At 44.3% G+C, this 23,428-nt stretch overlaps 1 protein-coding gene across 2 annotated transcripts; it reads left to right on the top strand.

The window, feature by feature from the left end:
* Positions 1-280: 280 nt before the first annotated feature.
* LOC138957698 (uncharacterized) lies at positions 281-23,012 on the top strand. 2 transcript variants are annotated; one of them, XM_070328762.1, is made up of 9 exons: positions 281-599; positions 7,587-7,656; positions 12,425-12,547; positions 16,274-16,408; positions 16,803-17,435; positions 18,708-18,883; positions 19,407-19,934; positions 20,601-20,968; positions 21,652-23,012. In XM_070328762.1, exons 2-9 carry the CDS (start codon positions 7,606-7,608, stop codon positions 22,062-22,064), a joined length of 2,427 nt encoding a protein of 808 aa, XP_070184863.1. In that variant the 5' UTR covers positions 281-599; positions 7,587-7,605; the 3' UTR covers positions 22,065-23,012. The 2 variants fall into 2 exon arrangements, with proteins under 2 accessions (XP_070184863.1, XP_070184861.1); XM_070328760.1 differs by having other exon boundaries at positions 283-599; positions 18,702-18,883.
* The last annotated feature ends 416 nt before the right edge of the window (positions 23,013-23,428 follow it).

Genomic DNA, 23,428 nt, shown 5'->3' with positions numbered 1-23,428 from the left:
ACTGAAGCTAACGAGTTTTGAGAAAAAAAACACTGACTGAAGCTAACGAGTTGTGAGAAAAAAAACACTGACTGAAGCTAACGAGTTGTGAGAAAGAAACACTGACTGAAGCTAACGAGTTGTAAGAAAGAAACACTGACTGAAGCTAACGAGTTGTGAGAAAGAAACACTGACTGAAGCTAACGAGTTGTGAGAAAAAAACACTGACTGAAGCTAACGAGTTGTGAGAAAAAAACACTGACTGAAGCTAACGAGTCGTGAGGAAGAAACACTGACTGAAGCTAACGAGTTGTGAGAAAGAAACACTGACTGAAGCTAACGAGTCGTGAGAAAGAAACACTGACTGAAGCTAACGAGTTGTGAGAAAGAAACACTGACTGAAGCTTACGAGTCGTGAGAAAGAAACACTGACTGAAGCTAACGAGTTGTGAGAAAGAAACACTGACTGAAGCTAACGAGTGGTGAGATCTATAGAAACACTGACTGAAGCTAACGAGTCGTGAGAAAAAAACGCTGACTGAAGCTAACGAGTTGTGAGAAAGAAACACTGTTTGGAGCTAACGAATTGGGGGGATAACTGTGGATTGCTTTGTTCACAGGTAAGAGTGTGTAAGTGGATTTGACTCATTTAACCTTCATTGTGTTTTCGAGTACGACCCAGAGACAAATAAACATCTATGCATCTTTAAATCCTTTGGAATTTTTGCTTAAGACTGGTGTAAATAAACTTAGCAATGATTGTGACATATTTTGGACACCCAATCAAAATTTAATATGAATTCATTTAATTTGATTTAAACTTTCTATGACATTTTAAGGCAGTCTGCTGGATCATCTGGCACACTTTTCGGATCAAAATTTCCTTAACAGTGTGAACTTATTTACTATCTGGGTTATTGTAAGTTACTCAGTTGTTCATGTTGTATATTTCTCAGGTAATTGTTGTTGTTACCAGACCGCGTATTGATATCCCCTGGACAAAGTCATGAAAATTCGTGATGGCATTACCAACACAACACAGAATGGTTAGCATTTGTGTGGGGGCGTGGATACTCAAGTACCACACGGTACAGAGAACGCATTCACATGTACTCATCGTCAACACTGCATTTAATTTAACTTTTTTTTTGGTATATATAATTTTGTTTATTTAAGATTATCAATCTTTGTTTATCCTACATACGCGAGAGAGACACCCGTGAGATAATAATCGTTCAAATCACACGTGTGTATATCATGTAACTGAGGTCATGTCAATCAAGCCTGGCAGGGACCTGTTTTTTCACTGCCTTTGATGCCAAAGTCACCGAGACAAACGTCATTATATAAACAAAAATGGCGCTCGCTAATTACCCTCGATGAATCTTTAGAAACACGTCACGCCACACTTTCAGAGTGACGTTTCTTTGCATTGACGTAATAGATTGCACGAGGTTTTAGAAGAGATGTTCCAAAACAAGCGTCTTCAATTTATCTGCCTCGACTGCAGGACATTTTCAGTAAAATACACGTAAGTACAGTATGTAGGATAAACAGAATACTACATGGCTTGCTGTGTCGTACCAGATTTACACTCGTTGCTTTTTCAAATAGTGAACAGCTCACTTTCGCTCGCAGTTCAATATTTAAAAAAACAAACTCGTGCAAATCTGGTACGACACAGCAAGCCATGTAGTATTCTCTATATACACTGCTTTAGACCAACAAGGCAGCGTACCACATAAACCGTTGATTAGACGTAATGTTACCCTGCTAAAACTCTCTCCTACCCCTAATCCGCGACCTGCCCCCCCCTCCCCTCTTCCAACCCCCCACACACCCAGAATCCAACCACCAACTCAGTATGTGACCCGGATGTCATTGAGTGTGAGACGACACAAGGTCACGGTGCACGTATCATGTATCGGTACTGAGGCCGCCTCGTTGTGAGGCCATTGTTGTCAGCGTTCTGCCCGTGTCTCTGCAGAGAGGTCGTGTTGCTTTCCTGTGTCATATCAAAGTACTGGCCTGGCTTGGAAAAGTGTAATGTCAGCGTTCTGCCCGTGTCTCTACAGAGAGGTCGTGTTGCTTTCCTGTGTCATGTCAAAGTACTGGCCTGGCTTGGAGAAGTGTAATGTCAGCGTTCTGCCCGTGTCACTACAGAGAGGTCGTGTTGCTTTCCTGTGTCATGTCAAAGTACTGGCCTGGCTTGGAGAAGTGTAATGTCAGCGTTCTGCCCGTGTCTCTACAGAGAGGTCGTGTTGCTTTCCTGTGTCATATCAAAGTACTGGCCTGGCTTGGAGAAGTGTAATGTCAGCGTTCTGCCCGTGTCTCTACAGAGAGGTCGTGTTGCATGCCTGTGTCATGTCGCTGAAGCTCGCATTTTTCATGATCCGCTAACTTCGACCATTATTTTTAATAATCACTGCGACTCGGCATGTAACCTCTACTTACCCGCCTCTGCTTCTTTTTCTCTGTAAACGTGTAGGGCCAGTTAATTTTCGGTAACTTACTCAACAACCAAAATCACTTACCGAACAACGGGCCTGAATCCTCGATAGCTCACAGGTTGATGCGCTAGACTTTGAAGGAACAACTTTTGCGATTGAAAAGTTCCGAACGCTCTAATGTACGAAATATGCATCTCTAGACCAAGCAATACAAACATACTGCATTTAAACTAGCAACTGCTTGAACACATTAATCTCCATATTATAAAATCCATGAGTTTTGTTGTTTTCTAAATCCAAATCCAACCATCAGTGCAGAGAAACTCGCTTTAGATCTCGTATGATTGCAAGCAAACTTTCAAGGCAAGTAACTCGCCTACTCTGTCTAGCGATAAGAGTAGTTCCCCTTCTAAACTTTCTGAACTGAGATGCTTGGACAAAAGACTGCAATCCGACAGTCTCAGTAATCACTGAGACTCGGCATGTAACCTCTACTTATTCCCCCCTCTGCTTCTTTACCTCTGTAAACTTGTAGGGCTAGTTATTTTTCGATAACCACCCAGCAACCAAACAAATAACGAGCCAGCAACAGCCTGAATCCTCGATAGCGCAATGGGTTGAGAAGCTGTTCTGTGTCGGTACTACTTTTGCGACTGAAAAGTTCCGAACGCTCTAATGTACGAAGTATACATCTCTCAAGCAAACAATACAAACATACCGCATTTAAATTAACAACTACAGGCTTGAACACATGAATCTCCATATAGGCCTACAATCCATAAGTTCGGTTTTTCTCTGAATCTAGATCTGCCGTGCACAAACGTTCATTTCAAGCAAATTCCCAAGGCAAGTAACTCTCAAACTTTGTCTAGCGACAAGAGCAGTTCCCCTTTCAAATTTCTTTTCACTCATTTTTCTTCCGACAACAGACTGCAATCCTACAGTCAGTTTTCAACAATATTTCATTTTATAAACAGATCACACGCAACCAAATGCACACATCTCATCAATTTAAACAACATACAGCGGTTTCATACACTATTTTCCCCAGAAAACTGAACTTCATACAGTGTTTAACGTTGGAACACGGATGCAAAAGTTCGTCTGCTAGTCCCATTTGACGAAAGAACATTATCCTAAGCCATACCAAATCATGAACAGAACACACAATATCTGCCTTTACCGCCACAACAGAACAACAGCATATCTGTGTACTTGATTTTAGTCCAAAACAGGGAAACTGACAAGAAGTGTTAACAGAATGGAATGATTTGCACGGAACTATACAACCGCGCATTAATCGATCGCCTGCGCAGGTTGACTGGTTGAGTGAATAGGATTCGATCAAACTTTCGCAACAAAAAAAGCTCCTCTTTTCTTTGAATAACTGAAGAAAGGAGGAATAAAGAGGTTACACACCTCGTCTCAGTGATTATAAAAAATAATGGTCTCAGTTCGCGGTCATGAAAAAGCTCACTGAGACTCGGCATGAAACCTCTACGTCCTGATGGTTGCATGATATCCAGATATCCTCTCAGTGATTGAGGCTTATATGAGGCTCAGTGATTATAAATGTCACTGTTCTTTTAACGGGTTTATTCCGTATTTGTATGTGTACTAATGGTACAGGTAGATATGGGGAGTGACGTAGTTGTATGTGTACTAATGGTACAGGTAGATATGGGGAGTGACGTAGTTGTATGTGTACTAATGGTACAGGTAGATATGGGGAGTGACGTAGTTGTATGTGTACTAATGGTACAGGTAGATATGGGGAGTGACGTAGTTGTATGTGTACTAATGGTACAGGTAGATATGGGGAGTGACGTATTTGTATGTGTACTAATGGTACAGGTAGATATGGGGAGTGACGTAGTTGTATGTGTACTAATGGTACAGGTAGATATGGTGAGTGACGTAGTTGTATGTGTACTAATGGTACAGGTAGATATGGGGAGTGACGTAGTTGTTTGTGTACTAATGGTACAGGTAGATATGGGGAGTGACGTAGTTGTTTGTGTACTAATGGTACAGGTAGATATGGAGAGTGACGTAGTTGTTTGTGTACTAATGGTACAGGTAGATATGGGGAGTGACGTAGTTGTTTGTGTACTAATGGTACAGGTAGATATGGGGAGTGACGTAGTTGTATGTGCACTAATGGTACAGGTAGATATGGGGAGTGACGTAGTTGTATGTGCACTAATGGTACAGGTAGATATGGGGAGTGACGTAGTTGTATGTGCACTAATGGTACAGGTAGATATGGGGAGTGACGTAGTTGTTTGTTCAACCCATCTCATTATTGTGTTTCTCCACAGAAAAACATATCATGTATGTATGATTTGTAGTGTACCTCACAAATTCTGAGGGTTATGATCACAGTAGCTTTGATAGTAGGGGCTGAGCGTTCCCAATGAAGGTGAAGGTATTGTAGAGATCGGTAGTCAAGGCTGTTTTGCCCGTCGGTGACGAGAAGATCATTTATATTGCCCTGGATTGGGCTGTTGCTCTCTTAAAGTGAGGCAGATTGAATTGAAGTACCTCTCAGTGATTGAGGTTTTCGTTGTAATGTGTACCTCACAAGATCTGAGAGTTATGGTCACATTAGCTGCGATAGTGGAGGCTGAGCGTTCCCACTGGCAAGTAATTGACTCTGCGTCTTAAAGGCACAGTAAGCCTCCCTTAAACCATCACAGATACGGTCAGGCTTTTACACACAGTACAAACACCCTTTCATTTAAACACTCACCGATTGAGAACATCCTAGGTGCCCTCCGTAAAGAGCAAACAATTTTCAAAGAATGTATTTTTGCGTGGTTTATCTTACCCCTGAGCCATCGTGAACCCGTGTGATCCAGTTTCCCTTTTTCACAATGTAGTCGTCAGTTAGTAATTTGAATGCGACTCGATGTGTGCTTATTTACAATAGCACGTTTTTATGCACGAAACACACGGCTGTGGTTCACAAGAACTCTAGCGATGGCTTTTAACTGTTGAGAGGAACGGCGATATGCATAAACCGTCGTCTGCTACGACCCTTGCGTGACCCTGCTTCCGGGCTTTTCTTTTTTTCAAACTGTCACCACTTCGAATTGTACTGATCTTGTCTTGATGAAAAAAGAATTCTTTTATGATTAAAGAATGTTTGTGTAACAAGCTGTCAATTTATTATTTAGATTTTAAAAGTTAGGTCTAGCGCAAAAACGCACCACGGTCAAAAAACATTCTGATAATCATCGATCCACGGCTATCGCCAGTTTACATCGATAGAATGAAACCCGAAGGGAAGTAACTCATTTTTGACCTGAGTTCAGGATGGGTCCAAAAAGTGTTCGAGACAATCTGCAAAATGAATTCTTAAAACATTGCTCGCTCTTTACGTAGGGCACCTAGTATGTTCCCGTTTGGTGAGCGTTCAAATGGAAGGGTGTTTGTACTGTGTGTAAAAGCCTGACAGTATCTGTGATGGTTTACGGGAGGCTTACTGTCCGGGCGTGATTTCCGGTATTGATGATATTCATAACAGCCGTCCAGCACCAAAACGAGGCGCCATTGTTGTAGAGGACCAAGTCCACGAAAATAAATTCTTTGAACATTTCTCACGCTCGACAGAAAGCAGCCAGGATGTTCCCGTTCGGTGAGCGTTCAAATGGAAGTATGCTTGTACTGTATGTAGACGCTCGGGGAGCTCTGTGATGGTTTACGGGAGGCTTACTGTGCCTTTAAGTAGATAGTTTCGTCAGAGTTGATCTGAGTTCCTATTGGCGGTTACCAATTCCCGCCCATGGGTTGGCTGGTTCGTGTAATCAAGGGATAAGCGTATGTCACTCAACATCCCGTAGGGGAGGGGGGGGGGGGGGAGGGGGCGCTTTTTGAGCGAGCATGACCTGACCTCGCCCAATCAACCCCTTTCCCAACCCTTAATTGGATTGAAGAACTGGCGCGTGCCGGAAATGTCTTGGCACTGGAGGGATTAACTGGATTGTATCAGCGTCTGTTGCTTGAGGTTGTAATATCTGCGACGTCATAGTATAGACAGAGGTGTCCCATCTACGAGGGTAGATGATAGGGGATTAACTGTATAACTGTATTCTCTTCGTCCGGTTTGAGGCAGGCAGTTTACGAGGAAAATCAATTTCCCTCTCAAGGTCGGTGTCAGTTTGCCAAACCCGGCAAAATAGGGTAGGCAGCAAACAGATCACTGTTGAGATTGTAGTTGTAGTTCCTGTCGGTGTTGTGGTTACTGTAGAAGTTGTAGTTCTCTGTATTGAGTTGTTGATGACTGATTAAACGTGTATACATGCACCTCCTAAGCATGTGTTCAACATGGGATTGTTGGTGTTCATCAAGAATTGAACACCAATCACAGAATGTGCTTCGTTCTAAACCCAGCGTTTCTGAATTACAATACACCAGTTAACAGTTCCAGCGCTACATGGAAGAAAGAAGAAAACCCACGTGATACCGAACGCGATTATGATTGGTCGAGATGTTTTCGACGAGCAACGTTTGCATCGTCAGAACGGCAAAGCATGGTGATAGAGAGGGCGAGTGTGCTCGTCGGTTCATTTACATCAAAGTTGCAGAGTCAACTTCAAGTTCAATCCATTTTAGTGGCATATAAACTTGCCCAATAACTGGTTGCAGTAATGTAGTTTACCGACTTTGGAAATGGGGGTCCCAATTGTGCAAATCACTACAACAGTGCACTTTCTTTAGCCAATCAGTCCATGCGTTCAAATCTCCGGAACTTACTCGCAAAAGTGATATGCACATGCGCAAATTCCACATGCGCAAATTCTACGGAACTGGAAGTGGAAGTAGAAAAAATACTCGAAAAAAACATCTGCGTACGTACAATTCCAAAATGGTCGCGGAACTGTTAAACGGTGTATAGAAAATGGTTACAATGTGTTGACTCTGCATGAAGAGTCAGACCTGATCACACCTACTTTACTATTCACACTTATGCAACCAGTTATTCTATTTAGATATTGATAATCGTTCATGTAATTCGTCGCTGGAGTGTCTAAATTACGGCGAATCGAAAGTGCCTTAGGATTACTCCCCTTTAATATGAACATGTGCACTAACTGTTGCTAAAGGATCGCCACTGGCAACAATACTACTTTTCTAATTGCAACATGGTGTTAGGTGAAACAGGGCGAGCACAATGGCGAGCCAGCAGGGAGGCAGCGGATCCATTGCAAAGAAACCACGTCTGGTAGGCCGCTGTCACCGTGTTGTGATGTGTATCCGTCTGTGTTCTTAGCTGTGGTGTGTTGTCCATCGTTTTAAAAGTGTTATGTTGTCAGCCGTGGTGTCCATCGTGTTGCATGTTGTCCATTGTGTTGTGTTGTCCGTCGGGTTGTGTTGTCCATTGTGTTGTGTTGTTCATTGTATTGTGTTGTCCATCATGTTGTGGTGTCCATCGTGTTGTGTTCTCCATCGTGCTGTGTTGTCCATTGTGTTGTGTTGTCCATCGTGCTGTGTTGTCCATCGTGCTGTGTTGTCCATCGTGTTGTGGTGTCCATCGTGTTGTGTTGTCCATCGTGCTGTGTTGTACATTGTGTTGTGTTGTCCATCGTGCTGTGTTGTCCATCGTGCTGTGTTGTCCATCGTGCTGTGTTGTCCATCGTGCTGTGTTGTCCATCGTGCTGTGTTGTCCATTGTATTGTGTTGTCCATCGTGCTGTGTTGTCCATCGTGCTGTGTTGTCCATCGTGCTGTGTTGTCCATCGTGCTGTGTTGTCCATTGTATTGTGTTGTCCATCGTGCTGTGTTGTCCATCGTGCTGTGTTGTCCATCGTGCTGTGTTGTCCATCGTGTTGTGTTGTCCATTGTATTGTGTTGTCCATCGTGCTGTGTTGTCCATCGTGCTGTGTTGTCCATCGTGCTGTGGTGTCCATCGTGCTGTGTTGTCCATTGTGTTGTGTTGTCCATTGTATTGTGTTGTCCATCGTGCTGTGTTGTCCATCGTGCTGTGTTGTCCATTGTGCTGTGTTGTCCATTGTATTGTGTTGTCCATCGTGCTGTGGTGTACATCGTGCTGAGATGTCCATGGTGTTATGTTGTTCACCTTGTTGTATTGTCCATCATGTTGTGTTGTCCATTGTGTTGTATTGTCCATCATGTTGTGTTGTCCATTGTGTTGTATTGTCCATCATGTTGTGTTGTCCATTGTGTTGTGTTGTCCATCGTGTTGTGTTGTCCATTGTGTTGTGTTGTCCATTGTGTTGTATTTTCCATCATGTTGTGTTGTCCATTGTGTTGTATTGTCCATCATGTTGTGTTGTCCATTGTGTTGTGTTGTCCATCGTGCTGTGTTGTCCATCGTGCTGTGTTGTCCATCATGTTGTGTTGTCCATCGTGTTGTGTTGTCCATTGTATTGTGTTGTCCATTGTGTTGTATTGTCCATCATGTTGTGTTGTCCATCGTGTTGTGTTGTTCATCGTGTTGTGTTGTCCATCGTGTTGTGTTGTTCATTGTATTGTGTTGTCCATTGTGTTGTGTTGTCCATCATGTTGTGTTGTCCATCGTGTTGTGTTGTCCATTGTATTGTGTTGTCCATCGTGCTGTGTTGTCCATCGTGTTGTGTTGTCCATTGTGTTGTGTTGTCCATCGTGCTGTGTTGTCCATCGTGTTGTGTTGTCCATCGTGTTGTGTTCTCCATCGTGCTGTGTTGTCCATTGTATTGTGTTGTCCATCGTGCTGTGTTGTCCATCGTGCTGGGTTGTCCATTGTATTGTGTTGTCCATTGTGTTGTGTTGTCCATCGTGTTGTGTTGTCCACCGTGTTGTGTTGTCCATCGTGTTGTGTTGTCCATCGTGTTGTGTTGTCCATCGTGTTGTGTTGTGTTGTCCATCGTGTTGTGTTGTCCATCGTGTTGTGTTGTCCATTATGTTGTGTTGTCCATCGTGCTGTGGTGTCCATCGTGCTGTGTTGTCCATCGTGCTGTGTTGTTCATTGTATTGTGTTGTCCATCGTGTCGTGTTGTCCATCGTGTTGTGTTGTCCATCGTGTTGTGTTATCCATCGTGTTGTGTTGTTCATCGTGTTGTGTTGTCCTTTGTGTTGTGTTATCCATCGTGTTGTGTTGTCCATTGTGTTGTGTTGTCCATCGTGTTGTGTTGTCCATCGTGTTGTGTTGTCCATCGTGCTGTGTTGTCCATCATGTTGTGTTGTCCATCGTGCTGTGTTGTCCTTTGTGTTGTGTTGTCCATCGTGTTGTGTTGTCCATTGTCTTGTGTTGTTTATTGTATTGTGTTGTCCATCGTGTTGTGTTGTCCATCGTACTGTGTTGTCCATCGTGCTGTGTTGTCCATCGTGTTGTGTTGTCCATCGTGTTGTGTTGTCCATCGTGTTGTGTTGTCCATCGTGTTGTGTTGTCCATTTTGTTGTGTTATCCATCGTGCTGTGTTGTCCATTGTGTTGTGTTGTCCATCGTGTTGTGTTGTCCATCGTGCTGTGTTGTCCATTATGTTGTGTTGTCCATCGTGTTGTGTTGTCCATCGTATTGTGGTGTCCATCGTGCTGTGTTGTCCATTGTATTGTGTTGTCCATTGTATTGTGTTGTCCATCGTGCTGTGTTGTCCATCGTGCTGTGTTGTCCATCGTGCTGTGTTGTCCATCGTGTTGTGTTGTCCATCGTGCTGTGTTGTCCATCGTGTTGTGTTGTCCATCGTGCTGTGTTGTCCATCACGTTGTGTTGTCCATCACGTTGTGTTGTCCATCGTGCTGTGTTGTCCATCGTGCTGTGTTGTCCATCGTGCTGTGTTGTCCATCGTGCTGTGTTGTCCATTGTGTTGTGTTGTCCATTGTGTTGTGATGTCCATCGTGTTGTGTTGTCCATCGTGCTGTGTTGTCCATCGTGCTGTGTTGTCCATTGTGTTGTGTTGTCCATTGTATTGTGTTGTCCATCGTGATGTGTTGTCCATTGTGTTGTGTTGTCCATCGTGCTGTGGTGTCCATCGTGCTGTGTTGTCCATTGTATTGTGTTGTCCATCGTGCTGTGTTGTCCATCGTGTTGTGTTGTCCATCGTGCTGTGTTGTCCATTGTATTGTGTTGTTCATCGTGATGTGGTGTCCATCGTGTTGTGTTGTCCATCGTGCTGTTGTGTCCATCGTGTTGTGTTGTTCATCGTGTTGTGTTGTCCATCGTGTTGTGTTGTCCATCGTGTTGTGTTGTCCATCGTGCTGTGTTGTCCATTGTATTGTGTTGTCCATCGTGCTGTGGTGTCCATCGTGTTGTGTTGTCCATCGTGCTGTGGTGTCCATCGTGTTGTGTTGTTCATCGTGTTGTGTTGTCCATCGTGTTGTGTTGTCCATCGTGTTGTGTTGTCCATCGTGTTGTGTTGTCCATCGTGTTGTGTTGTCCATCGTGTTGTGTTGACCATCGTGTTGTGTTGTCCATCGTGTTGTGTTGTCCATCGTGTTGTGTTGTACATCGTGTTGTGTTGTCCATTGTGTTGTATTGTCCATTTTGTTGTGTTGTCCATAGTGTTGTGTTGTCCATCGTGTTGTGTTGTCCATCGTGTTGTGTTGTCCATCGTGTTGTATTGTCCATCATGTTGTGTTATCCATCGTGTTGTGCTGTCCATAGTGTTGTGTTGTCCATCGTGTTGTGTTGTCCATCGTGTTGTGTTGTCCATCGTGTTGTGTTGTCCATCGTGTTGTGTTGTCCATCGTGCTGTGATGTTCATCGTGTTGTGTTGTCCATCGTGTTGTGTTGTCCATCGTGTTGTGTTGTCCATCGTGTTGTGTTGTCCATCGTGTTGTTTTGTCCATCGTGTTGTGTTGTTCATCGTGTTGTATTGTCCATTGTGTTGTGTTGTCCATCGTGTTGTATTGTCCATCGTGTTATGTTGTTCATCGTGTTGTGTTGTCCATTGTGTTGTATTGTCCATCGTGTTGTGTTGTCCATTGTGTTGTATTGTCCATCATGTTGTGTTGTCCATCGTGTTGTGTTGTCCATCGTGTTGTGTTGTCCATCGTGTTGTGTTGTCCATCGTGTTGTGTTGTCCATCGTGTTGTGTTGACCATCGTGTTGTGTTGTCCATCGTGTTGTGTTGTCCATCGTGCTGTGATGTTCATCGTGTTGTGTTGTCCATCGTATTGTGTTGTCCATCGTGTTGTGTTGTCCATCGTGCTGTGTTGTCCATCGTGTTGTGTTGTCCATCGTGCTGTGTTGACCATCGTGTTGTATTGTCCATCGTGTTGTGCTGTCCATCGTGTTGTATTGTCCATCGTGTTGTGTTGTCCATTGTGTTGTATTGTCCATCGTGTTGTGTTGTCCATCGTGTTGTGTTGTCCATTTTGTTGTATTGTCCATCGTGTTGTGTTGTCCATCGTGTTGTGTTGTCCATCGTGTTGTGTTGTCCATTGTGTTGTATTGTCCATCGTGTTGTGTTGTCCATTGTGTTGTATTGTCCATCATGTTGTGTTGTCCATCGTGTTGTGTTGTCCATCGTGTTGTGTTGTCCATCGTGTTGTGTTGTCCATTGTGTTGTATTGTCCATCATGTTGTGTTGTCCATCGTGTTGTGTTGTCCATCGTGTTGTGTTGTCCATCATGTTGTGTTGTCCATTGTGTTGTGTTATCCATCATGTTGTGTTGTCCATCGTGCTGTGATGTCCATCGTGTTGTGTTGTCCATCGTGCTGTGATGTCCATCGTGTTGTGTTGTCCATCGTGTTGTGTTGTCCATCACGTTGTGTTGTCCATCGTGTTGTGTTGTCCATCGTGTTGTATTGTCCATCGTGTTGTGTTGTCCATCGTGTTGTATTGTCCATCATGTTGTGTTGTCCATCGTGTTGTGTTGTTAATCGTGTTGTGTTGACCATCGTGTTGTGTTGTCCATCGAGTTGTGTTGACCATCGTGCTGTGTTGTCCATCGTCTTGTGTTGACCATCGCGTTGTACGTGTTGTCCATCGTGTTGTGTTTCAACTCGTACATTCTCACAACAAAAGAGGTCACTCGCATTGTACGTTGCAGGCGTGCTGCCAGTGCAGCAGGGAATCACGGTGCATCAGGCAAGGGGTGTGTGACTGCCGTGCGAACTGTACCCGCTGTACCAACTGTGCTGCTCAGGGCTGTACGAATTGCTCCGTTGATCTGGTACGTCTTGGGTAGCGGTGTACTCTCTATCTCTCTCTCTCTCTCTCTCTCTCTCTCTCTCTCTCTCTCTCTCTCTCTCTCTCTCTCTCTCTCTCTCTCTCTCTCTCTCTCTCTCTCTCTCTCTCTCTGTCTCTCTCTCTCTCTCTCTTGTTAAATCAAGTTCAATTCAATTCAATTATCTCTCTCTCTCTCTCTCTCTCTCTCTCTCTCTCTCTCTCTCTCTCTCTCTCTCTCTCTCTCTCTCTCTCTCTCTCTCTCTCTCTCTCTCTCTCTCTCTCTCTCTCTCATTTTTTTGTAAATTTGCTATAGTAAATGTGTCAGCAAATTTGTCCGAGGGTATGGGTGAGGTAACCTTTGACGTTTAACTATTTTCACGATCCACACAATGCAACAGAAAAGTATGTTTGATGTTCAAAATTTTATTCACTAACATTACTAAATGAAAAGAGATCTTCGGTTTACTTCTAAAATGCAAAAATGTTTATCTTCAAACCAAAATCTAAAACAAATACAACAAGAGGCGAAGCCATCAAGGCTCACGTAAGAAATCGACAAACAGTAACACAAACTCAATCACTCCGTCACACACACACACACACACACACACACACACACACACACACACACACACACACACACACACACACACACACACACACACACACACACACAGAAAGAGCATAGGTGAAACTGTGCAAGAAAGCGAGACACTAGATCTAGATCTGTCTGTCTGCATGTAGCCTACTTACAAGGACACGACTGCCAACTAGTCTCGGCGCGCTCAAAATAATAATGACCGAGACTGTCAGTACTTCCTTCGCGTGACGTCTAACCCTCTTACGTCATAATGTGACGTCAATGTAATGTGACGTCTTCAAATGTTAGAGTTTCTACCACAGACATACACACGCACAGACGCACGCACGCACGCACGCACGCACAGACAGACAAAGTTACGATCGCATAGGCTACACTTACGTGAGCCAAAAACTATATTTGTTATCATCTTATTCTGAAAATACATCTTGTACAACTATATCTTCATAATACAATACCTATTTGATGATGTAACTTCAGTTTCTTTCAATGAATAATCTTCTCCATTATTCAAGATGACCACATGGTTCTTTGCATTCTATGACTATCTTATGTTGCCAATGAAAAAGTACTTATGAAACCAAAAAGTGCTTTAAATAATTATAACTGACTACTTTAAAAATAAGACAGCTAAGCCAAAAAACTCATTAAAATAAAAAAATAGCATTTTAATAATCTTTTGTCACTAATTCCTTTCTAAATTTACCAAGACACAACATTCCTGAGAGTTCTAAAACACCGATTCCTGACTTCCTGACAATCAAAGGGAAAGTAATCCTGACATTCCATTTGTCAAGAACAAGCACAGTTCCTTCCCTTACACTAAATAGACAAATCAGTAAGCCCCCAAAAGTACTTTGTAAAACGGGAAAGAATGAATAAGAATGAATACTTTCACAGGTTTACATGTTTTAATGAGATTAAGGCTTTTAACAAGATTTGACAAAAGAAGTGTTACAAGACATGCGGTTTTTAGAACCGTCTACAATTTTATCGCCACAGGTTGTAGGCACATTAAACAACAAACAATAACCAGCCAACCAACCCATCTCTGTCTATCTCTGTCTGTCTATCTCTGTCTGTCTATCTCTGTCTGTCTATCTCTGCCTGTCTATCTCTGTCTGTCTATCTCTGTCTGTCTATCTCTGTCTGTCTATCTCTGTCTGTCTATCTCTGCCTGTCTATCTTTGTCTGTCTATCTCTTTCTGTCTATCTCTGTCTGTCTATCTCTGTCTGTCTATCTAAGTCTGTAAATCTTTGTCTGTCTATCTCTGTCTGTCTATCTCTGTCTGTCTATGTCTGTCTGTCTCTGTCTATCTCTGTCTGTCTATCTCTGTCTGTCTGTCTATCTCTGTCTGTCTATCTTTGTCTGTCTATCTCTGTCTGTCTATCTCTGTCTGTCTGTCTCTGTCTGTCTGTCAATCCCTTTCTGTCTATCTCTGTCTGTCTATCTCTGTCTCTCCTGCCCCCCTCCCCTCCCCCTCTGCTCCTACACGGCCGATCTAATCTGTCAATGTGTTGGGGGTCGTAACATGCATTGTCCGTTTCAGTGTCGATACATGCAAATAGACTGAACATTCCTCATTGATGACGATCGCAACAGCCGAGTTGATGGTGTGGGACCCCGCCACCTGCTTGACAAGGAGAAGAGATGTTCCGATCTCCCCCCCCCCCCCCCCCCCCCCCTCCTCCCATTTTGTGGCACAAAACCAGGTAAAAATGGTAAAGATCCTGAAATCCATGTCGGTGAATTATAGAAACATGAAAATACCAAGCATACATCCCACGACATAGAGTAGAGTATAATCATATGGCCGACGGAACATACGGCCAAGCACATACAATCCTTTTCGTGCAAAACCATGGGTGTACATGGGCGTTTTGGCACACAAACGCACAGGAAAATAAAATAATGTTTGATTTTTTTTTTCTGAGTACCATGTGAGGAAACACGTTCACATACTATTGCATGACAATAAGGTGAGTCACACTATCTAAAACAACGCTTTGACAGACGTGACTGTAATATCATGCACACCACTCATAATTATGAACAACGCTATGACAGAAGTGACTGTAATAGCATGCACACCGCACATATAAACATCGCTATGACAGAAGTGACTTTAATATCATGCAAACCACACATATGAACAACGCTATGACGCTATGACAGAAGTGACGGTCATATCATGCACACAACTCATAATTATGAACAGCGCTATGACGGAAGTGACGGTAATATCATGCAAACCACACATATGAACATGCAGCGCTATGACAGAAGTGACGGTAGTATCATGTAAACCACACATATGAACAGCGCTATGACAGAAGTGACTAATATCATGCAAACCACACATATGAACAGCGCTATGACAGAAGTGACGGTAGTATCATGCAAACCACACATATGAACATCGCTATGACAGAAGTGACGGTCATATCATACACACAACTCATAATTATGAACAGCGCTATGACGGAAGTGACGGTCATATCATGCACACAACTCATAATTATGAACAGCGCTATGACGGAAGTGACGGTAATATCATGCAAACCACACATATGAACATGCAGCGCTATGACAGAAGTGACGGTAGTATCATGCAAACCACACATATGAACATCGCTATGACAGAAGTGACGGTAATAGCATGGAAACCACACATATGAACAACGCTATGACAGAAGTGACGGTCATATCATGCACACAACTCATAATTATGAACAGCGCTATGACGGAAGTGACGGTAATATCATGCAAACCACACATATGAACAGCGCTATGACAGAAGTGACGGTAGTATCATGCAAACCACACATATGAACAGCGCTATGACAGAAGTGACGGTAATATCATGCAAACCACACATATGAACAGCGCTATGACAGAAGTGACGATAGTATCATGCAAACCACACATATGAACAGCGCTATGACAGAAGTGACGGTCATATCATGCAAACCACACATATAAACATCGCTATGACAGAAGTGACGGTAATATCATGCATAGTACATATATGAACAGTGCTATGACAAAAATGACGGTAATATCATGATCATTACATATATGAACAGTGCTATGACAGAAGTGACGGTTATATCATGCACATCACACAGGGACCGGCTGTGGAATGTGCTCCGCCGTGCAGTACCTCTGGGTCACCGGGGAACCAGGCTGCCTCTCCTGCCCCGCCCTTGATGGCAAGATCACAGGAATCAGAGGACCAAGTGTTAAGGTTGTCAGACCATGAGGTAAATTCATCTCAGAAAAAAACCACCCACCGAAACCTCATATTTTAAGACTTGAAGTTATGTTTCAAATGAATAAGGTGCATTATCATTAGTTTTACTCTTTTTGTGTTGTTGTTGTTGTTGTTGTTGTTGTTGTTGTTGTTGTTGTTGTTGTTGTTGTTGTTGTTGTTGTTGTTGTTGTTTTCCTTGTTTTTGTTTTTCATTTTGAATTTACATCATAGAGCAACTTTAAAAAAAAAATTATCTGCTGTGTTCTAGGCAAATATTGTGTGAACCACCAATCAGACATACGTCCCTATTTGGTGTCTGTATTTTCACTGTCTTCATAGTTGACGTAGGTTGTGAATGATACTAGAAGTGAGCAGACAGTACATCATCATGTCTTGGATTCCAGAGAGAGTTTCTCAACGCCTGGTTCCCTCACCTTGAGAGCGAATCATACATAATCCCCCCGGCTCACATGGACACTGTGCATGAGAGAATGGCATATACCGGAGAAGGTGAGAGAATCCCGGTACTGAAAACACAGCAACAAATAGACATAGATGAGAGTAGAGAGGTCAGGGACACTGTCCACATAGACAGAGTGCTGAAAAATGTCCACCACTGCATGAATCAGATAAAGGACAAAGCCGCGAGGGAAAAAGAAATTATGGTAATTCTGACTCAAGCTAAACTTGGTTTATATGGTGCTGATACCCAAAGCATCTATACTGGTGCAGCCGCCAGGAACACGAACAGCGTCAAAGCAGAGCCGTTGAACCTGAAGGAGGACTTTGTTGACCTGATCGTCATACATCGCGAGCGTGGGATAATGATGGCGGCAATCATACCTCAGACAGAAGACGACCCCCTTGCAGTTCAAGAAGAACTAAAGAAGGCCGCTGCGTACCTGAAGCAAGCCAGAGATGTTGTGAGGCGCTCTGTTCTGGGTGACCTGGTCACACAGCCAGCCCTCCACCAGGCCATTGTCCTGCCCGACACAACGAGACGCTGTCTGGAGGAGGTGCTGGAAAACATGAGCGATGTAAGTTAACCCTTGACCTACACTCGCTCACACACGCAAAAACAGACGCACGCAGGAGAGAAGGAGAGAGAGAGAGAGAGAGAGAGAGAGAGAGAGAGAGAGAGAGAGAGAGAGAGAGAGAGAGAGAGAGAGAGAGAGAGAGAGAGAGAGAGAGAGAGAGAGAGAGATTGACAGACAGCTTTGTTCACCAACGTAAAGTAAGGGCTAGTTCATAGCGCTATGCTCTTAGTCCACACACTGTGTGCAGTGTCCGTCCGTATGTCCGATCAAAAAAATTAACGTTAAGATTATCTGGGATGATTTTGAAGCTAGACCTTTAAACATTTTCAGACTTCTGGTATGTGATAATCTTCCGATTTGACCCCGATTCGATTGACCTTCGTCAAATGTTGGGGTCACAGCGGGGTCATGCTCTTCAACTTTTTAAGTTGAGTTTTGTTTCAGATATTTTGGAAACAAAGCCTCCACATTTCCCACAATTGTAGGTGTTATTAATCAGCAGACATGACCAAAATGTAGCTTGTTTCGTAAATGTTCACAGTAATAGCATGGACATGTTTGCTGGACAAGATGATCACCACTGAACATATCTGGAATATTACAGGTCACACTTTTGATCAAGTTTTTGTCGATTATTCTGATGCCAACGTTTCTCTTGAACATTTAATTTATGAAGCTGAAAGTGAAAGAGGAATTTTATATTGTTTTGTTTTTTATTGGGGTAAAGTCTTAAATGTGGGTTAGCTGACAGAGGTTATGAACAAACAATCTTTAAAAACAAAAAGGGTCTTATTGGGGGAGGTCGGGCATAAAGGGGGTGGTTGTATAAGAAGGGAGGGACTCTTGTGGGAGGGGTGGTGGCGGGAGTCTTCCATGGGGGAGGGGGGTCCTAAAAGGTGGAGGGGGGTTACATTGTTGTGGGACAAGACGAAGGCGAGTCAAATGAGCATTTGCTTTTTATTTTTCACTGGAGCTCTAAGAACAGTGCCCTGGAATAGTAGACGTCATTTTTTTGTCGCGAAAACGACGTCACTTGTACTTAACGTAGCCTAATGCGCGTCACCACAAACGGGAAACTATTTTCCGAAAAGATGGTTTGCTTTTGTCCAGAAAGTTGTCTTTTAGGCTGGTAAACACTAAAGCAGGAATGAAGAGATTTCCAACTCAGGTAGGCCTAATGTTACACTGTCTGTGTGTGCATCGTGTATTAAACCACCCCTTGTGCCATTTCCCGCATTGTTTACAGTCCGTGTGTGTTGACCTCAGTTACAGGAGTTGCAGGAAGGCCTCAGCGTCGAGTCAGGTCGGAATGTCAGCCACGTATGTCTTTGTGAGGACGACATGGCTGACCAGACAAGGCTCGACGCGTGGTGGAGGGCGAGCTTGGAACGGAATGAGGGCGGGGACCATGCCATGGATACAGCTACCTACACACAGTTGGTTGCCAGGTACTGTTGCATAGCTGTATCAACTATCATATCGGTGAAGCGCACGCACGCACGTTTATTATTACTTGGCCTAACGTCATCTATCTTTCTTTCTTTGTTTCTCAAGACCCCCCACCCCCCCCCCCACCCCTCTCTCTCTCTCTGTCCGACTCTCTGTCTGTCTGTCTGTCTGTCTGTCTCTCTCTCTCTCTCTCTCTCTCTCTCTCTCTCTCTCTCTCTCTCTCTCTCTCTCTCTCTCTCTCTCTCTTTCTCTCTCTCTCGTCATCTACTGTAATTTGTCATGCCTTAAATGACATTTTCAGATGTGTATTTTTGCATAACCTTTCGCTTACATTTACACGTTGCGTGTGTGTTGGTGCATGTGTGTGTTTGTGTGTGTGTGTGTGTGTGTGTGTGTGTGTGTGTGTGCGTGTGTGTGTGTGTGTGTGTGTGTGTGTGTGTGTGTGTGTGTGTTGTGCCTGTGTGTGTGTGGTGTGTGTGTGATAATATGCTTAATGATGTGTGTAAATGTGTATGATGACAGATTCGCCATACCACTGACAACGATTGAGCTATTCCTCAGCAGACAGCCACGACTACAGCTGTGGACCCAGGGCCATCTTGTTCACGCTGTTGGAATGGAGCATGGTCGACCAATGACATGTATTGCTTTGTTCCCGCAGCAGTTTCAAGTCTTGGAGGAGCCGCCAGACGACTACGACGTCGACGTGAGAATCCTCTGGGGCCCGACGGGCACTTCAAAAAGCATAGTCTTGATAATAAAAGGTTTGTTTCTGCTGAGGAAGGGCTGCGCCACAGTCTTCGTTCTTCAGACGAGTGATGATGGCGCTGCTGCTGCTTACCTTGTGCGTCATCAGGTGAGAGAGACTGCCGGACAGGGAGCCGGCAGCGTGCAGCTCGTCAACATGGCGGGGGTACGGAAGAGAGACAGGGAAGGACAGTATCACTGGACAGAGGAAGGCAAGAAGAAAGTGCAGGCCTGGGTGGAGGAGCTGTGTCAACACGCACAGACACACGGACGCGTGCACATCCTGGCCGATGAGGCTGAGTGGTAAGAATGACGCTGTACACTGAATCTAACACTGCCTCCTGTCACTCTTGTGTTGGCCGGTGTGGTCGTGTTTGTTGGAAGGAAGTCTGATAATTCACAAATGTTATTATATTCACACCTTTTCTATGACGAGGTAATTCGTGTGCTTTTGGTCAAGAAATTCGGAAGATTTATGTGGAAGTAATGGCTCTTTATTTTCAAGTTTGAATAATAGACTGGGACATGTTTATTAGATGTAGAATGTGAATTCAGCAACTGTCACGGCGGTGTGTACTGATCAGTGATGTCATCAACCTGTCTCATCAGGCGCCACCCTTTCTTTGTCTGCCATTGGAAAAACTTGGTCAAGGTAACGAAGAGTGGAGCGAAATAACGTCATTCTGTTTACGTCATTATTAATCATTGCGTCATTTTATTTCAGGTTCACTGTGATTCTTATCCTGAACAGCAATCTTTGTGACTTCCTTTTTGCCTGGCGTTTTTGTTTTGTTTTAATCAGTTTCGTAATTTCAGGTGTAATCATGCACTGACACACCTGTCCGTTCTGTTGCTGTGACGTCATCACGAAGATCTACACTGCGTTAAAACAATAGGTGTGTGTGATAACTATAACACACCTGTCTGTTCTGTTTATAAACACTGACACACCTGTCTGTTCTGTTACAGTGACGTCATCGCAGAGATCTACCGGGCGTTAAAACAACGACACGTCAGGTTCACCCTGTGGGCAGCAGGCGTTAAGCTAGATGTACCTGCCGACATGAAGCGTCACGTCCGCTACCTGACGCAGCCCCTGAGAAGTCCACCTGCTGTGGTGAGAGAGGTGGAGCAGGCTGACGATATGAAGGATGGAACGGTCCCGGCCTACACCAGGCCGCCAGTGTCCGCACCGTGCGACGGCCCACCTGTCCTGACGGTTGATCACTATGATGATTGGTACCGCGGTGACAGACAGGGACATGAGGGTGACTATCCATGGCGGTGTGCACGGTGCGGGGAGCTGGTGGCAGACATGCTGCGAGATCTTCGTGTCGGTCAGTACACCTCTGTCTGTCTGTCTGTCTGTCTGTCTGTCTGTCTGTCTGTCTGTCTGTCTGTCTGTCTGTCTGTCTGTCTGTCTGTCCGCCTGTCTGTCTGTCTGTCCGCCTGTCTGTCTGTCTGTCTGTCTGTCTGTCTGTCACTCTGTTTGTACATCTCTCTCTCTCTCTCTCTCTCTCTCTCTCTCTCTCTCTCTCTCTCTCTCTCTCTCTCTCTCTCTCTCTCTCTCTCTCTCTCTCTCTCTCTCTCTCTCTCTCGCAATGCAGTAAGTGTCAGTCAGGTTGGTGTACAACATTTCAATGACGTCATTAAACTTACAAGGAATGTTGGTATTTACGTCATTTACTGTGACGTCGTTACATAATATCGTCACAAGTCTGCCAAGGTGAGGTGTGGAACACTGAATAATATAAAATTGTTTTTCCTATTTCCAGGTGGTTGTGGTGCTGCTGATGTAGTTGTAGTCTCTGTTCACGTGTTGCTGTAGCCGGTGTTGGTGCGGAAGTTAGACATGGGTCGTCGTTGTTGTTTGTGTCGTGGTTGTTGTTGCTGGTGATGGTGTCGTCGTCGTTGCTGTTGTTGTTGGTGGTGTTGTTGTTGTTGTTGTTGTTGTTGCAGTCGGTGTGGATGTGTCTTACACAACGACGATGTAATGTTGACGGTGTGTGTGATGTTTCAGGTTGCCAAGACAACGCTCCCCACGGGCAGGGCGGCCTCACCTTCAGCGACGTCTTTGTGCTGGGTCCCATGAAGTGTGACACAGACAGACCGGATGATGACCGCATGTCACCAGCACCCTTCATCCGGGGCCTCGAGTCACGCGGCGTCCCCACCCGTAAGGTGGCTCATAACGACACAGAGGCCGTTAGACAACTGGCTGAAATGACGTCAGGTCCCACACAGAGAGCGGCAGGTAGGGGTCGAGACGAGGCGGTGACGGTGGCCAATGAGGACACAGTATGGGGCTTGGAGAGACACGTCGTCGTCTACCTGGACACTGTGTCTGGTTGTGATGCTGACACTAGCGGCCGCCTGAGATCCATGTCGCGGTCCACGGCCCAGGTGATCTGGGTGAAGAATGTTAGGACATAGACAGCGACAGCGACACTGAGTGACACCCACATCTCGTCACCGCCACCACCACCACCTGTCTCGACTATACATCCCGCAACGTCCAGCGATGTCTAACAACAACAACAACAACAACAACAACAACAACAACAACAACAACAACCGTTAAACTGAAAATCAACATTTTATCAAATCAATTTACTGAAACTCAGCAATACCTGTCCTTACAACCTGCCGCTCTCTGACAACTACGACGACAACATCATCCTCTACCACGACATCCGCCACCATCACCACCGACACCGACAACAACAACCCGAGTGACATTTTTATCGTTTTAAAATACGGAGAATAAATTCACTCAACACATCGCTTGTTCTTCACTTACAAGCGCATAATTTCATTTATAATTATCGTCATCAAGAAATGACGTCACGGACAGACAGTAAATGTTCTAGGGACAGTGGAATGCGTGGTCCATCTCCATGGAAACATCCATCAACATGCTAAACACAGAGAGAGAGAGAGAGAGAGAGAGAGAGAGAGAGAGAGAGAGAGAGAGAGAGAGAGAGAGAGAGAGAGAGAGAGAGAGAGAGAGAGAGAGAGAGAGAAGGAACACATACAGAGACAGAGATGGACACAGAGAGATGGATAGAGAGATGGACACAGAGATATCGACACACAGAGAGCGAAAGGAGGGGGGGGGGGGGGGGGGGGGGAGAGGAAATATCATTTTGATACTATACGTCTACCGCAGAGAACTGTTTTTGGATATTTTACTGAAAAACAACAAATACTGTGATATCAATCCAGTGTCAAAACTCTTCCGGTTGCATAGCAACACATAAAATATAGTGCAGTTTTGTTTGTGTATGAAATAGTATATCTCCAGAGCTGTGTACCATTTCTGTCAAATGCATTTTTTGTCCTTTAAATGATTAATACATTCTACGTATGATGAATTTGAAATCTTGTTTTCTTCATTTTTGACAGTTCATCTGCGCGAGCATGTGTGGGTGCTTTGATGTGTTTGTGTGTGTGTGTGTGTGTGTGTGTGTGTGTGTGTGTGTGTGTGTGTGTGTGTGTGTGTGTGTGTGTGTGTGTGTGTGTGTGTGTGTGTGTGTGTGTATTGTACGCATCTCTCGTTAAAAAAAAGACAATTGTTTTGCTCTTCTTTTCTTTGCCTTACATCTCTCTCTCTCTCTCTCTCTCTCTCTCTCTCTCTCTCTCTCTCTCTCTCTCTCTCTCTCTCTCTCTCTCTCTCTCTCTGCTCTCTCTCTCTCTCTCTCTCTCTCTCTCTCTCTCTCTCTCTCTCTCTCTCTCTCTCTCTCTCTCTCTCTCTCTCTCTCTCTCTCTCTCTCTCTCTCTCTCTCTCAACTGATAGA

Source organism: Littorina saxatilis, unplaced genomic scaffold (assembly GCF_037325665.1).
Source record: "Littorina saxatilis isolate snail1 unplaced genomic scaffold, US_GU_Lsax_2.0 scaffold_405, whole genome shotgun sequence".
NCBI lineage: Eukaryota > Metazoa > Mollusca > Gastropoda > Littorinimorpha > Littorinidae > Littorina > Littorina saxatilis.
The sequence above is the reverse complement of the archived record's forward strand: the minus strand, read 5'-3'. Positions and strand labels throughout refer to the sequence as shown.